General features: G+C 45.5%; 3 protein-coding genes across 8 annotated transcripts in view; 1 reads left to right on the forward strand and 2 right to left on the reverse strand.

Moving 5' to 3' along the window:
- Positions 1–1,903: 1,903 nt before the first annotated feature.
- ppp1r14ba (protein phosphatase 1, regulatory (inhibitor) subunit 14Ba) lies at positions 1,904–7,192 on the forward strand. Of its 2 annotated transcripts, XR_014125109.1 has the most exons (5): positions 1,904–2,410; positions 5,019–5,102; positions 5,493–5,525; positions 6,105–6,328; positions 6,912–7,192. XR_014125109.1 is itself a non-coding variant. In XM_027023841.3 (4 exons), the coding sequence occupies exons 1-4, from the start codon at positions 2,219–2,221 to the stop codon at positions 6,186–6,188; spliced, it is 393 nt and encodes a 130-aa protein (XP_026879642.1). In that variant the 5' UTR covers positions 1,904–2,218; the 3' UTR covers positions 6,189–7,192. The 2 variants fall into 2 exon arrangements, 1 of the variants encoding a protein (XP_026879642.1); XM_027023841.3 differs by having other exon boundaries at positions 6,105–7,192.
- Positions 6,880–14,068, reverse strand: fkbp2 (FKBP prolyl isomerase 2). Of its 3 annotated transcripts, none has more exons than XM_081720079.1 (6): positions 12,307–14,068; positions 9,137–9,295; positions 8,946–9,058; positions 8,663–8,709; positions 7,803–7,838; positions 6,880–7,489 (listed from the first exon to the last, which is right to left on the reverse strand). In XM_081720079.1, exons 2-6 carry the CDS (start codon positions 9,293–9,295, stop codon positions 7,428–7,430), a joined length of 417 nt encoding a protein of 138 aa, XP_081576205.1. In that variant the 5' UTR covers positions 12,307–14,068; the 3' UTR covers positions 6,880–7,427. The 3 variants fall into 3 exon arrangements, with proteins under 3 accessions (XP_081576205.1, XP_026879640.1, XP_026879641.1); XM_027023839.3 differs by lacking the exon at positions 12,307–14,068 and adding an exon at positions 10,092–10,240; XM_027023840.3 differs by lacking the exon at positions 12,307–14,068 and adding an exon at positions 10,021–10,210.
- A 149-nt stretch (positions 14,069–14,217) lies between these two features.
- The window catches only part of pcxa (pyruvate carboxylase a), a 72,466-nt gene continuing 60,040 nt past the window's right edge, over positions 14,218–26,643 (reverse strand). For 2 of the 3 annotated variants that reach the window (XM_035527368.2, XM_081720077.1), the window contains exons 11-21: positions 26,450–26,594; positions 25,941–26,030; positions 25,156–25,377; positions 24,581–24,737; positions 24,172–24,412; positions 23,655–23,904; positions 19,990–20,234; positions 18,814–18,993; positions 17,401–17,649; positions 17,052–17,192; positions 14,218–16,838 (exon numbers count right to left, since the gene is read on the reverse strand). In XM_035527368.2, the coding sequence (XP_035383261.1) occupies positions 16,587–16,838; positions 17,052–17,192; positions 17,401–17,649; positions 18,814–18,993; positions 19,990–20,234; positions 23,655–23,904; positions 24,172–24,412; positions 24,581–24,737; positions 25,156–25,377; positions 25,941–26,030; positions 26,450–26,594 (2,172 nt within the window). In that variant the 3' untranslated portion in view covers positions 14,218–16,586. Of the gene's footprint in view, positions 16,839–17,051; positions 17,193–17,400; positions 17,650–17,670; positions 18,442–18,813; positions 18,994–19,989; positions 20,235–23,654; positions 23,905–24,171; positions 24,413–24,580; positions 24,738–25,155; positions 25,378–25,940; positions 26,031–26,449; positions 26,595–26,643 lie in introns of those variants that run through there. The other variant, XM_081720078.1, reaches the window with a different exon arrangement.

Consider the following 26,643-nt stretch of genomic DNA (forward strand, 5'->3'; position numbering starts at 1 on the left):
GAGAGCTGGCTCTTTGGTCCTGTGGTCAGTGCTCATGTTTACCTCCCGACAGACCAGGCTTTGAGTCCCAGGTAGGGTGGCTACCTTCAGCCTTTGTTACACATGGTGTCAGAAGTGGCTTGGGAGCATGTCCAAGGTTGATGACTCCTCACCTGCTGTGAGTGGGACGGGTGTGGCTGTGTGCAGAGAGTTGTGGACAGTGTCATGCACAGGGGATACTCCCTGGAGGTGAAGGCATTATGATGGTGACATCACTCCCGGGGGGGGGGGGGGTGACAGACCAGAGACTGTCACTTAGGAAGGTTATGTGGAGCTCAGAGAGCTGGCTCTTTGGTCTGGTGGTCAGCAATCATGTTTACCTCCTGTCAGACCTGGGTTCAAGTCCCGGGTAGCTGCCTTCAGCCTGTGTTACAAGAACACATTGTCTCAACATACAATATCTTCCCTGCCTCCAAAGCATTTTAGACAGCTAAGTAAAATGGTTTATTTGGGAGAGTGTTACTCACTGACCCTACTCAAAACTAAAATTAGGTTTAGTGTCTGTTGTATTCAAATTGTTAGGGGTATTTTTAGGTCCATGAAGTGACCTGTAAGAGTTTATGGCAGCAAACCCAAATCAAAATCAAATTTACACAATTTTCTGCTTGTTCAAGATATAGTTGATTAGACACATTTGGTAATCAGATTTTGATTGGTTTTGGGCTGGAGTGACCGTGCTAACATAGCTACACAGTAAGGGCAGTTCAAGCTTACTAATTAGGATCTGTCAGACTACATAATTAAATCATCATACATTTGCTTCAAATTGTGCTGAGTTAATAAGTGATTAAAATAGACTTGCTTGTGTGTCTTCTGACACTGTGTGACATAAAATGAGCACAAATATGGCCAATGTTTCAATAAAAAAGGTAACAATAGTAACCAAACATGTCTTTCTGATTTTAATAAGGGGAACATTATGTAGATTGGATCTTTCAAAAAACCGTGAACATGCTCGCTATCCCATGATGCAGATTTATTATTATTGGTAGTAGTATCAGTAGTATAGTATACATTATTATTAAAGCTAAAATGCTAGAAGCTCATTCTAGTTACACACTAAACTTAATAATTCAAAAACAACAAAGTAGAACCAATATGAACCATCCCTTTCTTTTAAATGATGTGAGCTATCAATCATCAACCTCTTTAGAAATGCTGTACAACCCTATTTATTAAAACATAAATGTTAGTGCTTCAGTGTGCCATGTTGAGACAGTGTGCTTGAAAATGTGTTTCCAGAATGCGTGATATATTATCATTATGTTAACATGCATTTTCAACTCCAAAGAACAATAAGGAAGCATACATGGGTCAAAAACCATCTCTTCTTGTTGAAAGGCTTGTTGAAACCTGAACCTCAGAACATTCTGATGGCTATATAACAGCCATGCCACCCAGGTTCTGATGCAGATATCACATCACCTACATCACCATGGTGGTTAAATTCCAGATTAATAAAGTGCCCCACACCCCAACTTCAGGGAGGTGTGAATGCTGGTGGAAATTTTGGGAATCCTGTTGTCCGTTAAGCAAATATATATATATATATCTTTTATCCCAAATAAGGCCGCTAAATAGTATACTTGCCTAACTGGGTGTCACGATTACGCGCACCGGTAACGAGAAGAGAGGTTATTTGATTTGGTGGAATAGTCCATATAAGGCAGAGGGGAGTATACGTATATGGATGTGGAAATATTAAAATGTCAGTGCAGTGTTTGTATTAAAGAGTATTAAAGACTTATTTTATATACCAAAATTGAGCATACCACGTCTAAAATTCTACTAATATGAACCTATATTCATTAATTAAAAGAGACATTCGCACGGCGCATGACTGCGGTGACTTGGAGGCGCCCACAACCTGTGTCCAGAGACAATTGATAACCGAGTCTTGGAAGATGGACTCTGATGTGTCAAATAGCCTGCCTTGCTGTGATCTGTTTAATTAGTCTATTTGCTTTGTAGGCTGCTTCCATCGCAAAGCTTAAACTACCTTTTTGGTCGTGAGACAATCGTAAAGAATACGCTACTGAATTTGACAGGGATTGCGTTTGCAAGATGCAATGGAGGTCCACATGGCATAACAAGAAGATTTTAAACTGATTTTTTTAAACTGATGCTCAAAGTATTGTTCAAATCAACTCACGGCTTTTTATAGTTTGTTATACGGATAATGGCGGCAGTTACGAGCCCGGAATCGACACCTCAGCCCCGGGTCTATTTTCAAACACCCCCCGGTACCGAAGAAGAAGTTCCACAGAAGCAAGGACGAGTAACCGTCAAATATGACAGAAAAGAACTGAGAAGGCGACTGAATTTGGAGGAGTGGATAGTTAGCCAGTTAATGAATTTATATGACTGCGAGGTAGGACGCATCTAATAGTACGATTTTGTTGTAAGAGATCCTTTGTTGTAAGGAATCCTTTGTCAAGCGTGTTATTTCTTAGTCATGCATTGCCATAAATTCATACATTTCATTTTTCATAGCGAATAATCCTCGTGTTTTTGTCTATTATTGTTCTATATTTGCTCCAATGTAACCTTCCATTTGTTGTGGCTTGTAAACCAATATTTATTATGGTTATGGATTTATGCATGGAAGGGCGTGGCAAGACTCAACTCCAGACAAAGCCATAAAACAAAGGTGACCATGCAGGTGATGACTGTAGTTCGATGTCTAACGCTAGGCCCAAGTCTGTTTAACTATCAAAATTCAAATTACACCTCACAATTATGGCCATCTCTTCTAAGTCTTGTTTTGTCACACATTTTGTATTACATGTATTACATTTCTGCCTTTTGAGATTCAGTTTTAGATATTAATGGCCGTTAAATGGTCGTTTATCACGCAGGTCTGAAGCAGTTGTGCACGTACGTGTTTGGTAGGTTGTATTAATTGCTTGCCGTCGGGGATCTAGGAGATCTCCCCTTCAGCATATGAGATGATGTCATCTGTTCAGACATGCAAAATCTGTTGTAGTTAGGGCCAGTGATGCTGACCCAAATAGTCTAGGTCTAAAGATCAGTTTGAATAGAGCCTTTGTATTGAATGCGCCTCTGAGTTTAGAACTGGGTTTTGTGTGTGTTAAAGCATGAGTCTTGGGCCTTTGTCTTCATACTGTGTTCAGTAACTTCCTCTGGTTACCTGTCACAGGTGAGTATCAGTGTTGCCATTAACGCTTATATAGATATCATGTCTTAATCCATTCCTTCATCAGTTGATTGTGTAGTGCATTTTGAAATTACACCTAAACTCATTTACACCTGTAGTTTTATTAACCAGTAAAATATTTGGAGAATCCTGCAGCTTTATTACTGCATAAAGGAAATTACTCCAGTCCCAGAAATGTTTTATTGTCCTATTAGATTGACTTTTAGGATGCACGTTATATCACTTCAACCTTCAACTTGGACTCAAATGTAACCTACCTAATGGTATAACGATGTACAGAGACAAAGGACACAACTCACTTTGTCATGATGTGGGATTTCTTTTCAAATTCAAGACAAAGAAGGATTCAAGAATTTGTACAAATCCTGCTTTGAGAAGACCACAGTAGGCTAATAGCTGGCGCTCTCTGGCCTGCACTCTTCCCCTGCCAAGCTTGCAGTATGACTCATGCGTTCTTTTTCTGGGACAACAAATTAAATGGCTTTAAAAATAAAGCTGTAGCTAAGCTTTCTGCTGTATGCACTAACCAGCAAGTTGTGATCTATGTGATGTGTAGCCAAGATCCTCTTTCAGTAAAGGTGCTGGTCTGGCTTCAGTAATGTTCCCAGGCTTCCTCTCTCCGCACACTGCTATAATAAAACGCTTGCAAGATGAATGAAGGCTAATATCCTTCTAAGTCGAACTCATAAATTATTATTGATTGGGAGGGTTAAAGGAAGCATTTCACCCACACAGGAGAATAACAGACATGCCAATGTCTCTGCGCTGAGCTTTGGTGGAAGATCTCACCATCTCAGTCTAGCACTGCTGCATAGCAATGTGGGTCAGTGTGAATTCTTTGCTCACTCAGACCTGCTCCCATACTGTCACATTTTCTGCTTGCTCAGTGACTGCATTCGCCCACGCACCCTCGCGCGCTCTCTCTCTCTCATGTAAAGCACAGCAAATTCTGCAACAACGGGCATTCCCGATGGAATGGGCCAATGGTGCCCAGTATCACAGCAGGAGAACTGACTGTGTGCGAGATGGGTAGCTGATCTAAAGTCAGGCCCAATGACAGCTGTCCTTGAAAGCTGTGAGACTGAAGCGGAGGGAGGAAGTGACACAGATTGGGAAGTGCACGCTGATTGGAGAGCGAGTGGAAAGGCGGAGATGTGGTGAATGAATGGTTACGTGGACTGGATCATTAGCTGCGGCATTCCGCTTTAATCATTCCCATTGGCTGCTCCAGTCGCGGAGCTGAAGAGGGCATTGGTCCGCCATTGGTAAATGCAAGAAGGTGGCCGCAAAAAGGGGGAAGTGCACCGAACGCATCGTCTCCTGTGTGTGTTGACAGGAAGTGAGCGAGGGTTGTCTTCTAACACCCTTACATGCTCAAGGGGTTCAGCCCATCCTGTTATGTGGAGGAAGAGAGGAAGGAAATCATGGACAAAAGGCTGTGGAGAATTCGCTTATTCACGGATTTGAAGACAATAGCATGAGTCTAGTTTTCTCCATCACCAATGCGCTGACGTGCTTTATCAGATGATAGAAAAGATAATACATGACTATACAGAAACAATAGATGCAGATAGGCCTAGCCAGCCATCCTGACAAGTGGACTGGAATACGGTTTACTGTTTGACAGACCATCAAAGCATGGTCCCAGATAAAGGATACTATTATGGCCTGTGCATGACACTTACCGATTATATGTACATATCCTTCTAGTGGCATAATTCCTGCTACATCTCATTCCTTCCATACAGAATCCTTGTTCCAATTAATTCCTATATGTTGTCTTTCAACGTGTCTGTTCCAGGAAGATGAAGTCCCTGAGCTGGAGATTGATGTGGATGAACTGCTGGATCTACCCAGTGATGTAGAAAGAGCCATCAGAGTGAAGGTTCCTGCATCTCAGATACTGTTCTGCTTTGCATTTCAAGATTTCTGTGTTGTAATGCAGCAGTTTACATGTGTTTGCCGTTACTGTAGATAACTGTTTTAATGCAGGTTACCATACAAATAAAATTTGAGAAACTGGAAGACCAACAAAAGTCAATGTTAAGGAAACATTGGATGTTATGCAGATTAACCAGTCCTTAGACTTGATTATTTAAAGCACCAAATAAAAGTGCAGTCCCATATACGATAAACAGAACAGACCTGCCCTGAGAAGACCCTTAAATTGGACTAATTGTACCAAGCCAGTAGGAACATAATTTCATTATGTATTACAAAACACCCTAAACGTTTCTATATCTCTGTGCATGTTGGTCAATTGTCTCTCTTCCAGATGCTGCTTGTTGACTGTTACAAACCTAATGATGTAAGTCCATATTTAAGTAATCATACCTATGGCTATTGGCTCAACCTGATTTTAATAATAATAAGCTTTGTTTATATAACACTTTTTAAAACAAGATTTACAGAATATAAAAATATACATTAAGAGATAAATATATAAAACAGACAAGATACAGCACAAGTCACAGATTAATTCAAAGCTAAACAGATATGCTTTAAGACCCATCTTAAAATGTCTAGATCATCAAAAACCTCAGGTCACTATGAAGGGAATTCCCAATCTTGGAGCCATATTAGGCAAAGGCTGTCTAGCCACTATTTAGTTTGGTAGCAAGTAAACATGTTGAGAGATCTGAGAGCTTGGGAACATACCTGATCAGTTTAATACACTGATCTCCTCAGAGACCTCACAATGTACCTGCACATTGTGAAGTGACAGTTATGAATGTTGAAGAAAAATCTGATGGAGCTAAAAAGGAAAGTTCTAATGGTGCTTTTACAATAACTTTTCCAAAATGAAGAGAATGCAATACCCTTCGACCCAATTAACAGGTTAGAAAGCAGAGAGCCTTATTTTGTCTGTCTTGTTGATTTCCTTCAGGACTTTGTGGCTGCACTGTTGGAGAAGGTGAGAGGCATGCAGAAGCTCAGCACCCCACAGAAAAAGGGGGACCTCACTCCCTGAACCCCACCAGCTCCCCCAGTGTCAGCCCTGTTACTCCAACCCTGAGGGGTGGAGGCGCGCACACAGACCAAACCACTACACCACAGTGTCTGTCAAACAGAGATGAGTGAGGAGTTCAGCCAAGCCCATCTCAGCTGCAGGTCAACCACCCCAATGGTCTTACTTTGTTTCAGTACCGTTTCCTCAATATATTATTCAAGTAGAGTGTGGTAATGTCTTTTTTTAGCTTAAATGTACTGTAAGAGAGGAACTGGAATGGTTGGTGTTATTCAGTTTTCTATACTTAACACCAAGTGCCATAGGAAATGGCTTGGTGGATTTTTACTCAAGTAGAACCTTTTTTAAAAAATTGTCCGTTTTTTCACTTAGTTTTTTTTTTTCTTGCAAGAACAAGTGAAACTTGTTTTAAAATGGGCTAATGCAGCTATAGAGATGAAGTGACATTGTTTTAACTTTGAAGTGTCTTAGGTTATATTGTATTTTGATGTGAAATGAAGAGGAATGTAGGGGAATTTGCATCTTTGACCTGTTTTCATTCAGTAATTTTTTTTTTTTAGGTTAGAACTGAACAGATCTGTGTGCATAGTGCTCTAGGTTTCATAATCTTCTCACTGAAAGAGGACATTACTCAAATCAAACCAGTCTAAACTGTAGCAATACCCTGGGAGTGAACTTGCCAATTTTTGTTACATTCTTAGAATTTTTTTTTTTTTTTTTTTTTAGCAAGTCTTAGTGTGTAGGCTGAAGGCCAAGATGAATTTTACTAAAGGTGATGTAGGAGCCAGCGATGAATTGTGACACCAGTGTGAGGTAAAGGTCTAGCTCTATAATTAATCAAGTTTCAACCGCCAGACATTTTTTGTACATAACTTTTATTCAGCTCAACAACTCAATCATACAATCCCTGTTTGGCTGGAATGAAATACTGTACTGTATGCACTCTTACAACCAAGTGTGTCTAGTAAGGTTCTTAAGAAAATAAAGAATGGTGCTAAATATGTTGAGCCCAAGGTGATGTTTTTACTGAGCAAATTTTTTCTAAATCAAATGTAGAGGTGCATGCTTGTAGGTTTTTGTTTTCCATCTCTCAAATATACTACTTCCCCACCAAAACCCCTGACACTGCTAGTTTCTAGACCAATGAACTCACCAGCTTCAGTACTTGTACAGTTTAGGAAAACCACCGATCCCACAGTACACTGGTATTGACAGGTTAAAACCTACAGTCTAAGTGTGTCATTATAAATCAGATCTTCTTTCTATACTCAACAGTTCTACTTCAAAGATGAGTGTGGCACCACCTAGAGGACAAACACAAAATATTGAAGCTCCATTTATTGTCTATGAAGCACTCTCAGGACTGACAATCTGATTGTAACATTAAAGCCATCTGAGTAAGTCAGGGTTAGTCAGTATTTCCTTCTACCCAAATAAACAGCTACCAAGTGGCCTTTTCTTTGTTTTGTATTTTGATGGGATTATATAGAGATGATGTGATTCCTGATTAGAAACAAATTACACATTACAGTTACAGCAAACTGTTGTATTCGTCTCAGCTAAAAGCAGAGGAAGAAACAACTACACAAAGACTATGCATTAGTCTGGAATCTGTACCTGGAATTTTGGGTGGGGCCCCTCTATCACCATAACCTGAAATGTATAACAAATGTACCAGTAAGTAGTCATACACTTTCACAAACGTATGAAAAACCTACATAGGATACAGCATTTAACAAGTTACAGTGCTTGTTCTAAAATAATCAGTAACAGCTATTTAACTCATTTTAACTCGAAATTGTAGCAATTGAGTAGTCATTCAGCATTAATAAATGCCAAATTTCATTTTCTTAATACACACAATTTTAATCCATTATTATGCATTTGATTCTTGTCAGTTGCATGAAAGTGACTCAGAGTCCTGCCTGCCACAGACTAAACAGGATGATGAGAACTAACAGTTGGATCGCTGTAACGAGTAAAAGCAGCAACATCAATCATGGTTGTGACTTCCATGTAGTTCAGCTACTTTTACCACAGAGCATATAGTAGTTAACTAGCATTAACCTCATGGTTAGGCAATATTTAATTGAATTCAAATTTCTAGCAGTTGGTTGCAAATAATCAAAAATTCCATGTGCAGATGAAGTGTCATGATCTGTTCAGCAGCTAAATTTCTTGAATGAAGAATTGTATTCAAAACTAATGGTGTGGAAATTCTCTTTCCTACCTCCAAGTCATGGCTCAAAACTGTACCCTTACATGGAAAATTAGATCATCTGCCTCAGAATTCCAAGCACTACTTTGCGTAAAGACATATACAGCGAACAACAAAGAAGCAAAATTAAAAAGACCACCTAGCTCATTCAGTCTTCTGGTTGAATGCTACCAACCTTTGTACCTCCATAAATTTCCAATTTAATTGGAAATTTTCATCACCACACCAAGGTGTATTGCATTTATGTTCTTATACTCACCAAGTTCTGATGGGATGACCAGCTTTCTCTTCTCCCCCTCACACATTCTGAAGTCGGGAAAAAAAAAAAAAAAAAAAAACAGGCTTCACTCTCAACTAAAACACTAACCCACACTGGGTTAACCTATCCACCAAACTCAAGAGTGCTTTGGCCCTTGCTCTAGGGCCAGCTTCCCATCTCAAAACTAACTCCAGCTAAAATAACAGGAACTAGCTTGGATCTAGCTTGGATCAACCACACAGTGCAACCCTTTTGCATCAAGCAGAGCTAAAGTGAAACTCACCCTAGGAGACCCTGGTCCCAACCCTTAATGACCTGTCCAGTTCCCAGAGTAAAGGTAAAAGGCTGATTCCTGGGAATGCTGCTGTCAAATTCCGTCCCATCTTCCAGCTTTCCCTTGTGGCAAATAAAGGGAAAAATCAGCCAAGAAAGAAAGAAGAGGGAGCAGTTTCACCTACTACACTGGACACTTACGGTGTAGTGCATGTTCAACACATCCCCTTTTCGGGACTTGATAGGACAGTTATCCACTCTCTTCTTTATCCCGATTTGGAGCTTTTTCTTGTCAGCCCCTTGTACAACCTCTGTGAGGAGGGACATTAGGGTCACTGCTATCAACAAATATAGTCTCATCTGTAAGACAGAAGAAAAATATGAACAACGCTTTGACTACGTAGAGATGAAAAATCTAGTCTTTGGTACATAGAAAGAGGAAGCAGCTAGTAAACCCAACGGGACCATTTCATTGTACTTTGTACTGTAGATTGAACTCAATCGCGATTTGCAGCTTATGCTTCATGTCCTTCATATATGCTAAAAATTCGAAATGTTTACCGTTTCCATTTAGAAATACAGAGCATGCACAAATCGTGCCCTATCGGTGGTTTAGCGCACGTCATCACAAACCTAAATTAGTCTACTTATCCTAGCTAGCCAGCGAGCTAAGCCTTAAATCCGGAAGGCAAGCCATTAAGTTATGCCAATACTTAAATCAACTAATAACAATAGATGCAAGTTAATTACTAGATAAAATCTAATAAAAAAAATGCAAGTTCTTTGTTTCCTGCAAATGATACATAATTACAGTACTGACAAACACTAGCTAGGTAGCTAACCTAGTTATCATCAACCTAGCTACCCCGTCGTTCTATTAGGCACTCATGTGGAGGCAACTAGCTACCGTTATCTGTCGAAGTACAGTATAGTTACATGTTAGATCGTTACTTTTGAAGGGCCAATATATTAATTGCCGAACATATTTGAAACCATCTCATACGCGATACGTTGAGACACCGAAACCTATGTTGGCTAACTAGCTAGCTTGCTAAATACCCATATTTTAGCTACAGTCATCTTACATGTTTTAAATCACATTTCTTTCGGCGTTTTCCCCGCGATTATAGTCATTATTTTCATTGACGCATATTACCTTTAGCTGAAATGGGCTGCACAGGTTCTGTTAGCTAGCTAGCTACAGTGATCTTTTAGGGGAAGTGTACATGCACACGTGTGAATACAGCAACGTTTACGCCATAACAGGTGGTAATTACACATTGAAACGTGCATGGACACAATGCGTGTGCTCGGCAAAGGCTAGGTGGTTCCAGAAAAATGTTTCATTATTATGTTAAATGCGCTTATCATTATAGATTTTTTAAATAATAAAATTTTTTATATATATATATATATATATATATATATATATATATATATATATATATATATATCCTTAATAAATAAATAGATGTGTGTGTGTGTATATATATATATATAATATTTATTTATTAAGGACTTTTATTATGACGCGCTTTTAACTTACATTTTCTCTTGTATATTTTCCATGCTTATTGGGGCATGCTTCAAATAACCCAGTAATCCTCAATTGGAGGCGCTATTGCACTAATAATGTCTTCGGCTTGCTCTTGGTTCGTGGACCTTGTGCCTTTTGTGATCAGCAGTAAATTGAATAAAAAGACATGTGCATAAAATAAATGTTTTCCGTATTTTTTTTTTGGACGGAATGAGCGTTTAACTGGTCTCTTTATAATTAAAACATTTGGAAAAAATATTCAGTCCCCAAGCATAAGTATTGCATCTACTATATTTGTCTGTGACAGCACGTGACTCAAATGTCATGAGTCTCGTAGCCTAGGTTGACGTCCCCCGCCCCTCCCTTGCTAATCTCAGTGAGGCTGCGAGTAAGAGTCATTCTCAAAACAAAAAAAGCATCTCATTAAACTGTGTTGTCTATGACTTCTAAAAAGACATTAGAAATGTACACAGTAAATCACAACATGACATGAAGCACGTACGGATTTGCGCATCTTGCGCCAAATACTGGTATCGCTTTTCTGATGGTAAAATTTGTCGTTTTATGCTTTGGGCTGTGATATTTGCAAAAAGCTAATCTTACACTTAAGCAAAACGTCTACTTCCGGAGTGGGTTTGTGTGTGTGTATTTTGTTTTTTTTAATAAGTGACAGGCAGACGCTGGTACCAGTAGTCCCATGAGCTGGGATCAGGGTCGCTCCTACGAGCCTGCTCAGAGGCAGACAGAGCCCGTCTCCTTTCATAGTCAAACATGCTAAATGAACTTCTTGATCATGCATAGCTGAGCCTCTAAACCTAACCCACGCCCAAAAACCAGAGCATTAATTAAAACCTAACAGGCACCCCAGTATTGATTAGAACTAGTAATGGTCAGGTCTTTAATGCAGTTAGACCAAAATAAGCACAGTAGTTCTATTATTAGCACTGATGTAATTACCATTTTATTAATCTCATTAGCATGAGAATGTTAACAATGTTGTAATTTGGTCCTTGTCAGCATTGTGCTGTTACAGCTTGTGATTCCGATGCATTATTCTGCAATACTTATTTCCAAACATTTCAGCTACAAAAGCAGGTCTGTAAAGATGACCCTAATAGCACTCCAGCAGATCTTGTGGCAAATGACTAATTAAGTGTTGTAGTGTGGCATGCTGAGAATGTTAATGATGATAGTTCTTCTAAGCAGGAAGGATTTTGCTGTATTACATGGTTATATGCAGAAGGGATTTGCACAATTAACTGCAAATGGAGCTGGACCGCTTGACTGAGTCTGAAAGCAACAATCAACAATTACACCGACAATGTCACTATAGCAAAAATGTTTTCCTGGCCCTCACTTGTTGACATCAAACTTTCAGAAAACAGCAGTATGTGCATAAAAGTCAAGAGTCCTATTGCAGTGAAATCGCAGAACAGCATATCTGTAAAGCGGAATATAATCGGACCTTTGGGGCCAGCGCAATCAAATGCGTATATAGCTGAACACACACCTCTCTGACACCAGCGTTAATGCCCAACATGTGGCCTTTTTCCATCAGAGCACCACCACATGCTGCTGGGTCTGCTCACATAAGAAAAAGCAAATACAAAGTGCCCGAGGCACTCGAGGCACACAAACGAAGAAAATGAGGCATTTGCCTCCTATTCAGCAGACGCAGCTCCTCCTGCCCTCCTACAGTAGCTCTGCAGGGTCCCTGCTGTGCTCAAAAGGCCAGTACAGCACTGAGGCTGGCTTCTGCGCCCAGCCCCCTCCTTCTGGCCCAGTGATCATACCCGCACGCCAGTCAAGCACGGAATGAAAACAAGCCACATGCCTGGCTGAGGACGAGGCGCCGGCTGGGTGTGCGGGGCACGGCTGGAGAGCAGGGCTGCTAGCGACGACGCTCCCCCGCACAGCCTGTTCCTCTCCCGGTCTGCCGGCCACCGGTACGGCCACGGCTGAGTGAGCTCTGCGGCCGGCCGCCCCTGAGGGCGAGAGAAAGAAGAGCACCAGCATGCAGTCTCCCTCACTCTCGTGTATGCGCACATGCTCTGTTAGTCCCCACCCTTTCATCTTTTGCTCACGCCCACAGCTGAGTGTACTGTTCAGGAACGAAATGCAGAGACAGTGGGACAGATGGACAGAACAACAGATGAACATGCAGACAGCAGCAGAGTTGGAGGGAGACAGATTGAAGCATCCAATGTCAGTGTAAGCCCAGCAGTCAGACAGGTAGAGGAGGAGCTTTAGCAGAAGCAGAGCAGGCATAGTGCAGACTTTTCAGATAATTCCATCAAAGAAATCCAGAAGGCTCAAAGAATGAAAAGGCTAGATAGTGTGAAAGAGAACATTTATGGATAAAAGAATTCCTGTACAACATGCTAGTATTGATTGTGGCTTTGTTTAAACTCATTGATTTAAGCAGGCTTGATGTGCGGCAGAAGCACACTGAAAGAATGGCTTGGCATACTCAGAGGTCATGAATATTTAAATACCTGGCATTGGGGCATAACGGAGTGGCAGGGTTAGACGATGAATATTCATATCTAATTCATCACTGTACCTACAGGTGCCAAAGCTTTCGTGAATACATGAGGCGTTTTAAGGAGTTCGTGTCAGCTTGAAAGGACGGTGAACGTGCCCGGCGGCCCACTGGGATACAGCGACTCGTCACACGGGGCGGAGCCACGGAAGTGGGTTGGGGAGGGGCAACAATTAGAAAAGCGAAGAAGACAGAGGGGCCTAAAATCAAAGGGAGAAGCGTCAGGGTAGGAGTGCTGCGCTGCAGTGACAAGCTGGTGGGAGGAACGTCCACGGATAAGGCTGACAAACAGCTGTTGCGAGAGAGGAAGCCAGTCTCATCCGTAAGGGTTGCAAGCCATGAGAATTACTCAAGCACAAACACGTCTCACATAAATGGTCATATTCCACATGCAAACATCTCACATGACTCAGTCACACTTTTTTCTTTTTTTTTTCTTTTTTTTAGCATGTGCCTTATGAGACCATCTACAAATGTAAGATTTCATGTCCTTTTTCCACTGAGTCACTCTTCCTCCATTTAACTCCCCCCACTAGTCGCGCTCATCAAACATGCATCAGTTCAAGAGAACCACGGGAGAGAAAACACCCACAGGTACCCAACAACAGACGGGAGCCATCCGTCAACTCCAACTATACCCTTTGCTTCTTTTCAGAGAGCGAGAGAGGGAGCGGGAGAGCGAGAACGTTGAACAGCTACCGTTGTAATAATTTCCCCACAGTGATAATATACATCTTTAAAGTTGTAAGCAGAAAGAGCCAAGTCTAAACCAGTTATTATTCCTTGCTTGCTGACTACCTCCATGCCTCACACACACACTTAAATCCATAGTTAAGGAGAACAGCAAGTTTTCAGTTTATCAATTGGGTCTGTGTGTTTGGGAGCGTTGCCATAGGCTTCAGTAATTAGAGACAACAGGATCACGGAGGCCACTGATCACTTCAGCCTTTGATAAACCCACACAGTGCACCGTGTAACTTGTGACTCACAAAATCACAGCATCGCTCATGTGTTTATTTTTAACTGTTGCCTCTTTTTATTTTGTATAATTCGCAGCACACTGATTGAAACACCCATATCTAATCATCTCGGAGAAATATTTGTGAACGAAAGAAGTCTTACTGTTGACATGGCACTGATGCCTCATTTGACTCGTATGCAAAGGAACTCACTCCTGACATTTCAAGTGACAAGTACTGAGCATGGAGTGCTTCATCCTTCTTTTATTTTCCTCCACATGATCAAAGACCAGTTCACAATGAATTCATATTCGCGCAAGTCTCGCGCTTCTGGTTATCAAAACATACAGAAAGCGAATAAACTTCACAGGAAAAAAAATGCACTGGATAGATAACACTATGAAATGCATCATTTCCAGCAAGTTCGTAAGATTAGTTACACTTTCCTTCAGTAAGACACCAATTTTCGATGCAACCGTTGCCTCAGATGTAGCAAAACAGATTTCGGCTCCATCCAGTTCGTGAATCTGGAGCCACAGTATTTCCTACGCCACAGAGGAAACAATTTAAGACACGGGTGGATTTCTGCTGCCTGCTTTTACAAAGCCTGGTCCTGTTCAGCCTAAAAGCTTGAATAAAATATGAGTGAATGAAACCATAAGACCCAACAGATGTGACTATAGCCACAAGTGATAACATTGAAAGGTCCTTTAGAGCTATTGAGACTTCCTTCCACGACTCACAGTTGCTGAACAAAAAGTATAAAAGAAGCTTTTCTCATATGCCTCTAATCCCCTTGTGCATGTTATGATTAAGTATGTGGAACATAGCTATCAACACCAGATGTAAACAAGGCTTAACGCAGTTACCATGTCAACAAAATGAAAGAAACATGGTTCGGAGGGTTTGCGACAAGAGCACCACACTGCAAGCTAGTGAGGAATGAGTGCTGCAACATTGTTAGAAAAATCTTCACTCAAACCACTCCAGTGACCTACTACGTTTGTGATGAGAGATACAGACAGCACCTGCTCCCAACATCAACAGGTCTAAAGTAGCATCATGTCCTATGTGTAAGGAAGTGCTGTGTGCGCTTTGGGCTCAAGTTACTACGGTTATACCAGACCTCGGTTTCAAGCATCTCCGTTTGTAAATATAAATGATAAGAGGTTAAAAGATGAAAGTACTTGTTAAATCAGTTAGTTCCCAAATTAACGACACTTCAAAGCCAAAGCCGAGGCCCTCTGGATGCCGCCTAATGGATTACAGATTGGAAGGCATTCGAGTGCGGGGAACACTCCGTGTCGAGTGCTCTTAATAGCCTGCTCTTATACGGACCACATATGTTTGATTCACCGCTGCAGAAGCTAACACTGCATATCAGAAGACCTCCAGTGTCCTGGCTCTAGAGTGAAGGAGCAGAGAAAGGCAAAGGATATATGCAGCTCAGCGAGCCGCAACTCCAAATGATTGTCCAATTCCAGGATGAGTGCGACAGGAGTGGAGTGATAAAATCCCATTACAGGACAAACTGGAATCGGCATTAGGTACACACCGGGGCACGAGGCGGACACCACGTCCGCAGGATCTGATTTGACGAGATCTGAGGTCCCCGGGGGTGCCGCGGGCTCTCCTGATCTCGTCCAATCATCAGTCCTCACTGTGATCGGTGGAGCTCAGCCTGGTGACGTGGCAGCCTGCCTCACCCAGCTCCGCCTCACTGACACGGCCCAAGACCATGGCGAACGCATTCAGGACGACAGCACTAACAAGCCCGCATCTCAAACTCTCCGCTGCAGCGAGACAGCATCGCTTCTCATGCACCACAAACTTTTGTGTTTTTTGAGGGTTTTTTTTTTTTGGTCAGTGACTGAAGTGCATTAACCTGTGAGGACTGGAGCCACACATGCGCTGTAAACGGTTTACCCTAAAAGCCCTACTGAAAAGGAGACAGAGGAGATATGAAATGAGAGAAAATAAGAGGAATACATGGGCGCACGGATAAAGAGCCGTCTCTCCTGTCCTGCTTCCTTTAAGCTTCCATGGAAAACCCAGAAGTAATGCTAAGTTAATGAACAAGGTTATACTCTAATATTCTACTTGTGCAAAAATCTACATGTAATTACACCCTATTCATTTATTGCTTTTTTCATTATGAATCATTTTAACATGACATTTATATTTCTACTTACAAGATTGACCAACAATATCAGAAGGCTCATTCAGCATTAATGTAGTAGTAGTTTCCAGTTCATGGAAGATTAATCCTGGTGATTATCATTGCAAATGACAGATGATTGCAATGAATGAAAGCAAAGTCACACACACACACACACACACAATGCACAATCACCAATTTCCAGATACATTAGGCACCAACTATCTTCAGTTCATTTAAGACATTTTCCAAAAATAGCTCTCCCTTTCACATGTGTGCACCATAGCACATATGTAGATGCATGTGTGTATGTATTTTGTGCGTGTGTGTGTGTGCGTGGTTGTATTTCTGTACATGTGTATAGTGCCGACACAGGAGCTGCTGCCTTTCATGTTCCATTAACACGTGGAGTTCCCGGGGCGTTCCCGGTCACCCGCACCGGTCATCTCTTCTCTCTACTCGGCGATCTCCAAAATCAGGTCGTCACCCTCCAGACTGCTGTCGACGTTAACGTAAACTTTGGCCACGGTGCCGGACAGCGGCGAGTTGACCACCGTCTCCATCTTCATGGCACTGAGCACGCAGAGCGGCTGGCCCTTCTCCACCGTCTGGCCCTGCTTCACTTTCACCTCCACCACCTTGCCTGGCATGGGTGCCCCCACCTGGCCGCGCACGTCTTTGAGAGCCTTCGGGTGAAAGTGCATCTCCTGCGTGGCACACGGTAGGAGGGGGTGGGGTGAAAGAGTGTGCGTCATTGTAAACATGTCCTGTTCTAGGTCCTCATCAAAATTCCTTTACCGAACCGCCTCAACTTCAGAAAACATTGAGCTAGTTAAGTTAATAATGAAGAATTGGATTCTCAAGACCATTTTGCCACTGTTGTTTTTCCACGTAGTTGTTCATGACTGAACCGGACGTACCTTCATGGCTACGGTGTCTTTGACTAGGACAGATCTCAGCTGACCGTTAAGCTCAAAGAAGACCTCTCTCTGACCGGCCTTGCTCAGGTCACCCAGAGCCAGAGCTTTGATGTGTAGCGTCTTCCCTCGCTCAAGCTCCACCTGGCCAAAAAGGGACAAAATGAAAAGGTTAGCATTTGGGGAGATAGGAGTTAGAAATTAGATGAGTTAGAGGAGTCTTAAAAAAAAAAAAAAGGACTGATTTGCTAAATATTAAGCAACGTAGATTTCATTATAAAAAAAAAAAATAATAATTTTAAATCCTATTTCAAATCTACTGATAGTGACACAGCAGCAGTTAGACAAGCACCTCAAACTCTTCAGCAATCTTTGGGCCATCCAAGAACAGGCGGGTATTCAGGCAGTCGACCGGCCCAAAGGTAGTGGTGAACTCCTTAAACTCCTGGAACACCTTCGGGTACATGGCTGCCGACATCACGTCCTCTGGAGTGATGTCGTCTCCATGCGTCTCACGCAGCTGCGTCTCCAAGGCCTGGAAGTCCATGGGAGGCATGGAGGCACCGGGGCGACCCTCTACGCGGGGAAGAGTCTTCAACACCTGCGCCAGACGCAGCCAGCATCAAATGCGCATGGAGATCCCGCACGCAGCAGCAATAAACAACCACGCTCTAATATTTCTGCAATGTGGCCTAAAGCCTCCTGCATGCGAGAGTGGTCAGAATGGAGAGCTTACCACACTCCAGAGCCTCGCACAAAAATCTGCAAACATTTAGAAGCAATCGTTAACGGGCGCTGGGCTAATCTCCTCGCCCGGATTCATTTGTTTGTGTTTGCGGAACTGAGAGAATCAGCAGGACGGTGGTCTTCAAGGACATGCTGCGTTTACAACTTGAGACTTAAGTCTAAATATTTGATGTGGGCTTCACACGTTCCTTTGGAGAAAGAAAATGGCCTGAAATTGCACCACAGGCTAAAATAAAACACTTCATTTGCACACTGACATAGTAGATGAATAGCGCTAATGTTGCAACGTTTAAGACAGATTGGGGGGGGAGGCCAATACCATGGAACGAGCTGGTTATCAGAGAAGTATGCTAGGCAGATGGCCTATTTATTTTCAACTAACATGTGAAATAAATTAGCCAAGCGGCAGTGTAGTCCACGCACAAAGCTACTGAGACACAGGCATTGTTCACTGGTGATGAGACACAAATTTGCCAGGGAAACAATTGATCTTGTGCAGGAGAGGCTGCTGGGTAATAGAGGCATGCATGGCAACTGGGGAGGATGCGCTTTTTTCCACACGTCTTGCTGACAAGCACAAGACAACAACATGACTGCACACTGGAGACAGAGATGAAAAGGTAGGAGAAAGTCCTAAACAATTTTACTAAGAGTGAGAGAAATAAGAAAGTGTGAAAGGGAGAAAAGACGAGAAATAAAAAAGAAAGATTAAATCTAACAACTTAAGAGGAGAACATATCTCAGATTAAGACCCACAGAAAAGGATTTGTTAAGTACTGTATCCTCTCTCATTCATATCTTGTTATCCAGTACCAGATTTCTTCTTTTTGACAGCACTACACAGAGCGCAAATAAACGTCTTGTAGGAAAACCTACAGTTCCCACACAAATTCGGAGTTTCATTTTCTCACTTTCCAGTCCAAATCAGGGTTAAAAGAGCTTAAAACGAACAGCTTCCCATTGGCTTCAGTGCAGCAAAGTGCTTGGCTGAGAGCGCACTGGGCTTGCGGGGTCTTACCTTGGACCTGAGGGGCTCGGGGAAGCCCCCATGTGGGATGCCGATGTGACCCTGCAGGAACTCCACCACGGAAAGCGGGAAGGAGAGCTCGTCGGCCCGCTCCTCCACCTCGGCACGCGTCAGCGAGTTCTGCACCATGAACTGCGCCAGGTCGCCCACGATCTTCGAGGAGGGTGTGACCTGGAGGGCAGAAGGAGGGAGTCATGGTCCGTTACTCATCACCTCCGTCGTCGCGCCCCTGCCGCTTGCGTCCCGCGACAACACCGAAAGACGGACCTCCTCCCCCTGCAAGAGAGCGTGGCAGGCAGAGTTCCAAGAACACCAAGCCGTGGCCCCCGTGAGCAGATTACGCTCCTGCCACTGTGAACACCCCCCACCCCACTCCACCCCTCAGCGAACCAGCACAAAGCCAGACAGGCGCGGGACAGGCGCAGGGAGCGGTGGGGCGCGGTAATGGAGACCGGCGGCTGGAGCACAAACACTACGCCTCCTGCTCTCTCCGCTCGCCCTCCTCGTACTGGCGACATTAACGGAGGGAAGTGGGCACGGAGGCCGGCAATAACGCAAACCATTTCTGATCATTTAATTAAGGGGTGGGAAACAAAAGGGCGGAACCAAGCGCTCACAGACGGCATTGATTTGGGAGGGGAGGGAACGCACAGCCAAGCCGACAAGCATCCCGGCTGACATGCATCTGGGCAAGAGAAAGAAACCAGTGACAGGATTACACCGGTGGGCTTACGCCATTTTCTATTTTTATTACAACCGAGAGGCTTGCAACAGGAGAGCGATGATGGAGTGATCAGGAGAGAGCACACGCGCGTGAGTGTGAGTCACGGGGCAATTAAATGTTAGAGCCAGCGAGAAGCATTGGGTCTGAGGCTCTTGTAATCTCACGAATGTACGCGCGAATTAGAGACTGTCTGACAGGGTGGCGGGCGATAATTAAGTCCTGTTACACTACAGCGAGGGTCCCGCATACATGAACAGATCACATGAAAGCCATGTAATTTAATTACACCATATGCGCACTTTCGGTACCGGCGGCCAACAGAAGCAACAGCTGCTGCGGCACGGAAAGGGCCAGGGCACGGCAACCATCAGGGGGGGTAAGAGGAAAAAACAAAAACAAAACAAACAGCCACAAAAAAATGCCTTCCTGCTATGGCAACTCACTTTGATGAGATCTCCCAGGAGCTTGTTGGCCTCCACGTAGGCCTTCTTCACCTCCTTGAACTTGTGGCCCAGGCCCATGCTGTGTGCCTGGAAGTGCAGGTTCGTGTACTGGCCGCCCGGGATCTCGTTCTCGTAGATGTCGGCATTGCCAGACTTCATGGTGGCCGTGCAGTCGAACGGGGCGTACAGGCCACGGGTCACCTCCCAGTACTCGCTGTAGTCGAAGACCTTCTCCAGAGAGATGCCTGGGAAGAGGGGGGAGGGCTCAAAAGCTGCAGACAGCAAAGGCAACAAACGACAATAAACAAATAGTCGTGGGACGTTGATATTTAAATCATGAACAAAATAGGGATCCGACGCCCACTTTTCCTGGCTGTGACTTCGAAATCAAAAAGTGTGTGGTGCTGGAACCTTTGGCTGTGTCCAGTCAGGCGTGGGAGGGGGTGAGTGACTACCTGCCTCTCACCTCGACAGTGCCATCAGTTACCAGCAGCAATCAATTAATCAATCACCACATCTCTTCTCTCGCAACAGTTTACAAGTACATTTGACCCAGTCACCCTCCATAATTACCCAACACTGTGATCACAGTCAAGCATCAACACAGTCAGTCTCCAACAACCACGCTTGTGTGCACGCACGCACCTTGCTCTCCTATACAATTACAAGTGACAGTAAATACTCATTCAGTCTTTTACTCACTCCCTCACCTGCCTGCCCAGCAGTCTGGTGGGGGACGTGTGTGTGTGTGTGTGTGTGTCTTACCCAGCAGCACAAATACCATGGGCTTTGCGGACACTACTGACGCAAGAATGGCATTGTAGTTAGTCCCCAAGAACATCAGAACAGAAACAGCTCTCCTGCCTTAACCACAACAAACTGGTATTACATGTGTGAGAGACAGACAGTGGGAGGGAGAAGAGACAGACAGAAATAAAGTGGAACAAGTGCAAGATAAGCGGAAGGAAGAGATAATAGAAGGGAAAGTGAGAGAAGGAATGAGGGTGAGGGAGAGAACTGTCAAGAGACTGATGGAGAGTTGAGAGAATGAGTGAGGGAAAAGGGCAGATATCAGAGTGAGAATGTGAGAGACCAAGAAAAGGACCAGCAGTAAAGTTCCAGCAAGGCAGCCCAGAATGCTAATACCTCTCCCAGTTAGAGGCCAACACCACCAATACAGCATCCGTTTCTGCAGTGCCTTTACCACACTAGCTGTGCGCTTGCAGAGGAAGACGTGCACGAATAAAAATTACATCAGTGCTAAATTGGAACCTAAAGCGCCGAAGATGTATCGAGTGAGTGCGTGTGAGCCAACTGTGCCGTTTGCCCCACACTGATCAAAGCGCCGCGTGAGCCAAGGCCGATGACGAAGAGGTGCGCGGTACAGCCTGCAGGCTAGTCAGGTGCTGTTGCCGCGAACACCTGCGCACAGTGTCAGGCTGGCCTAAAGCGCTCGACTCCTGCGGCCTCTGCCAGGGTGACCCGAGGAGCCAAGGCCGCCTGCGCGGCCTGCCCGCCGCGCGAGCGCGTGATCGCCAGCTGCTTGCAGAGGCCGACAACGACAATTGGCGGTGGGGCGGCGGTTTTTCTTCTCGCCCCTCAACACCACCCTCGCTGGAAAACAAAAAATAACCAAGCAATCACCACAAACCCAACAAAACAATTGCGTGCGAGGAAGTGGGAGTTTAATAACAGACTTCCCAAAAATCAACTTCAGTACTTCAGCTAGTCTTGGCTGGTGACACCATCTGTTAGTACACAACTGTTGCTCCTGCCCTTAGGAGTTAAATCAGAGAACATCCACTCCACAAGGACCTGGAGAATGCCCATTCTGCAGATACAGCTGCTACAATAAAGTACAAGCAATGAGCGCCAGGCTAAAAGGACCAGAAGCTACAAAGAAACAGCAGCTCGGGAGCCCCACATTCGGCACCCTGCCCCCAGAGCCTCACCCCTGCCACACACACACGGCAAAAATCACCTTTTCCGAAGTTCTATTCACTGGAACCTCACTTGACTGTGGTTATTATGCAGCCCCCAGTAACGTGCAGCACGGCTCCGTCCTGGTGGCAATACGACTGTGCCAGGCAGCCCATCTGTACAACGCCTCTCCGAGGAGGGCTCATCTGTTCAGGATTTTGCAAACGTGCGGCCTCCGCGTTTGACGATTCTGGGTCCCGAATCCCGAACATTAGGCCGGTGACGAATTTCGCATGGCACGGACAGCAGGGCAAGCCCCGTGGAGGGGAAGAGGACCGATGGCGCCTTTCCCGTAGAAAAACGGAAACCCCTCCCCCCGAAACAATTAAATTATCCAGGCAACAGCTCTAGGAGTGGGATGGAATCTGGCAGGGGATAAACAAAAGTGAATCGGCAAAGCAAAGCCGAACGCCTCCTCGCCGCGCCAGCGCTTCGATGCGATTCTCGCTGTCGAAGTCACGCGCCCACATCGTGCTCCTGGGGAGATACGGAGATACAGGCCGAGGCACTCCGGGGGAGGAGACGGTGGTGGGGTGGGGGTAGCGCCGAGTAGAAAACACAGCGGCTGGCTGCGAGTAACTGGGACAGTGTGTGTCACGTTCATATTTATATGCACATGCGAACCAGACAGACGCTGCAGAGCACACAGGGCCGGGCGAAGCGCGAGCCGAGATGGATGCTGACAGCATGGCTGTTTACGCACAGCCGCCAAGGTCAACTTGGACTTGCACGTCTGGCTGGTCTGGGATGTTATCACCACATGATCCCTTACCAAGCACAAGAGGGCTGAACTATTCGGTGTCCTCAGTGTGGGTGAAGCAGTCGTCCATGGTGGCCAGAGTCACAGACAGTCCTGTGACTTGGAAATATGCAGATACAATGCAAAATTCTTTGCTCTGTTCCCCTGGCAACACTCGCACTTAGACACAGACACACACGGTGATGTGCGAGGTAGGCCGCTAAGCTCATAAGGTGAGGTTAAGCACCGGCGTCTGCTGTAATGTCACAATTAAGTAAAGGGCACGGGGTCGCTCCCCTCATCCAAACCGCTCATGTGCATTTGCACTCTTACGGCTGCCCTTTTCCCCAAAATTTCTCCCTCATTTTCCCTGACCCCTACAGAGCCACTTGCAAGCTCATTCTCTCTCTCTGTCTAGCTCTCTCTCTCTCACACACACACACACACACACACACACAGCCCCATGCATTCATCACATCTCTTTTGGCTGCCATCTTTGCTTTGCCCAATTCTGCAATGTCTGCCTTTGTTTGAGCATCTTGGGTCTCCAGGGTGGAGGAGAGAAGACGCGGTGCGGTGCAGGAGCGTGGGCACCACAAGTGCGGGCGGTCGGAGCGTGCCACCGTGTTTGGAACGGTGTCTCTTTAGTCACTTTGCAACAGGTGACAGTGAGGAGGGGCCAGGAGCTCACTTGCAAAAAACAAAAAGTAGCGACGCGGCTCACTGGCCGGCCAGCTCCTTGGCCGCCCCGCGCATGCACAGCAGAGAGAAAAATGAGACAGAGGAGCAGAGGTGCTACAGTACAACCAATTCATCACCACTATGGGCTTTTTGCACTAGAGTTATTCTCAGGAACTGTCGATGCAGGTTTGTAGTACTCAATTCCATACTCTCCCTAACAGCTGCAAGTGTGTGTGTGTGTGTGTGTGTGTGAGACAGATCTAACCTGTATTATACTTGGTTCCCTTGGTGCATGCCACCAGGGCCCCCATGCTAGGCTGAGAGGTCATGCCTGCCATGGGGTCAACTGCCACATCCACGATGTCCACCCCGGCCTCAGCACACGCCAACATGGCGGCCACGCCGGCTCCCGCGGTGTCATGCGTGTGCACATGGATGGGCATGTCGGGGAAGCGGTCCCGCAGTGCACCGACCAGCAGCCGGCTCGCCTCAGGCTTCAGCAGGCCAGCCATGTCCTGCAGCCGAGAGAGAGAGAGAGAGAGAGAGAGAGAGAGAAAGAGAAAGTGTGTAAGCATGCGTATGACACACATCAGTGATCAGTGCATCAACAGTACAGTGAGCGTGGGTGGTAGAGGAGCGGCGCCGAGCGTGAACGGTGCGAGAAGTCAGTCACGTCAGGCAAACGCGCAGGAAAGCTCGGCTCGGCGCTTGTACAAACGTTCAGCAGCCTCTCGCCACCGGATCCGGCGCACGACCGCGGCAGTCCCGCAACGGCACTGCACCTTGATGCACAGGATGTGCGTGCCAGCCTTCACCAGCTCCTCGGCCAGCTTCAGGTAGTAGTCCAGCGTGTACTTCTGTCTCGTGGGGTCCGAGACGTCGCCCGTGTAGGAGATGGCCGCCTCCACCACGCCGCCTGCCGACCCAGCTGCCTCCATCCCCAGGAGCATGTTGGGCAGGTAGTTGAGGGAGTCAAACACCCGGAAGATGTCCATGCCGTTCTCTTTGGCCACCTCGCAGAACCTGGTGGGAACAGAAGGAACCCAATCACATCCAGCGGTTGGGCTTTCTGGTTTTTGAAGTAAAATGTTCTCTTTGTTCTACTGAGAACCTCCATGTGGTCTTCTGTCCATTTTAGTGTTACTGATAGACTAGCGTGTGGGTGATGGTGCTGAGGTAACGCGTGCTGACTTGTAGACAGCGTTGTCGGGGTAGTTTGTGTATCCCACGGCGTTGGCACCCCTCAGAAGCATCTGGAAGGGCACGTTGGGTATGAGAGACCTCAGCTCTTGCAGCCTCTTCCATGGACACTCGCACAGGAAGCGCATCGCCACGTCAAACGTAGCACCTAGAGAGAGAGAGAGAGAGAAAATGAAAGGAAACAACGAATTGAAATGGACGTGACCGACTTAGCAAAACAAAGTGCAGTCATGCTGTAAACACTGTGCACTTCAGCTTGAGGTGTGACCTTTAGCAGAGCGCAGAGCCCAACGGTCATCATGCGCTCGCCCAGGCTCAGCTACTGCATGGCTCCTGTACAGCAGGGCATGCTGCCGTAGTGCCCTCGGCCTTCCCTACAACCCTTTCCAGCTGGGACAATTGGAGAAGCCATTGCTGGCAGAAAGGCATGGAAAAGAGAGAAAGGGAGAGGAAGAGAGAAAAAGAGCTCAGCAGATCGGGGGAGAGAGAGGAAGATGGGGTCGAGAGAGAGAGAGAGAGAGAGAGGGAGAGAGAGAGAGCGAGGGAGGGAGGGAGAGAGAACCCACCTCCCCAGTTCTCCATGCTGAAGAGGTTGCTGAAGTTATGGGCCACGAAGGGGGCGATCTTCTTGAGGTCATGGGTGCGCACTCGGGTGGCCAGGAGGGACTGGTGGGCATCTCGGAAGGTGGTATCCATCAGGAGCAGACCCTGATGGGCCCGCACTGCCCGGGCAAAGCCTTCAGGACCGTCCCTCAGCAACACCTCTCTGAAACCGGTCGGAGGGTCACCTACAGCACACACGCACATACACACTTAATACTGGATATATTTTCAGTACCTTATGTACTGTACAGCAAAGAAAAAAAGAAAAAATTTAAAATTGCACCATTATTCCCAACGTCTGACACACACACACACACACACACACATCCCAACACTACACCTAGCTTAACAGACACAGACATATTTCCTATAAGGAATGAATTAGTATTAATTGATTCATGTGTACAATGACTGCTTCGCTTTAAACTAAATGAGCTGAAAGAAGAAGTGGAGGCATGAACAGGGTAACGAGCAGAGGAAGTCAAACGATCTTTACATCAGCACACACCTAAAATGTCAGCATCTTGCTTTTGATGACTCGGCTTGTTGACGGCTTACTTTTCTACAGCAGCGGTGAAGAGGAAGAAATCGCTTTTTTATGAAGAGACGCACGCGCACTCACTCACACGCACTCACACCTCCTTTCTTTTGCTGAGCAGCATGGCTGCACATTACATTTGACTCATGCAGCAGTCTCTAGTGCACCTTGGCTACATTACTCACACTGTGCGTGTGTGGTTTTGCTTACCGAGAGGTACTGCCGGGACAACTGGATCAACGGGGGACGGCTTCGCGTTGACTGGGATGGGAGTAGTGGGGCCGTTCACCAATACATGACCTGCAGCGGGTCCCCACACATACAGTCAAACAAGTGGGCAGACGCGTCACCTCCGCCACACTCAACAGAGGGGTCAGCAGCGACATCTGCACCACTCACGCCAGCTGCACAGCGCTGCCCTTGATCTGCCAGCCAAGCCCAGGCTTAAAGGACTTTCCTACGAAGCCCGAACACTGATCCGGAGGCGAGCAAAATGCTTCGGGAAAACAAAAGTCCTCCAGGGGTATGTTCCCATTAAATTGAAATGGTGTTGATTCCCCGCACCAAAAAAGGGCTGGATCATATGTATACATAAACTTTGACACCCCCGAGTATTTGGCATGAGTCTGACCTACAGACATGCAGGGACTGTTGGCACAGGGTAAGCATGGATTAGCCCATCAACCCGTGTCGAGCCATTTTGTGCTGTGTCATCATACCTAGGTAATGCAGGAGTTTCTGGGCTCGATTCTGGACCGGTTTCATGTTGAAGAGGTCCGGGTTCTCGTCGATGAACTGTGTGTCTACGGTGCCATAAAGGAACTGGTCATTACTCAACACATTCTGGAGGAAAGGAATGTTGGTCTGGAAAGAGAAAGAAACAAACAGAACGACTGTGGTTACTTGAAGTTAC

This window comes from Electrophorus electricus, chromosome 8 (genome assembly GCF_041902795.1).
Source record: "Electrophorus electricus isolate QZ-2024a chromosome 8, ASM4190279v1, whole genome shotgun sequence".
Lineage (NCBI taxonomy): Eukaryota > Metazoa > Chordata > Actinopteri > Gymnotiformes > Gymnotidae > Electrophorus > Electrophorus electricus.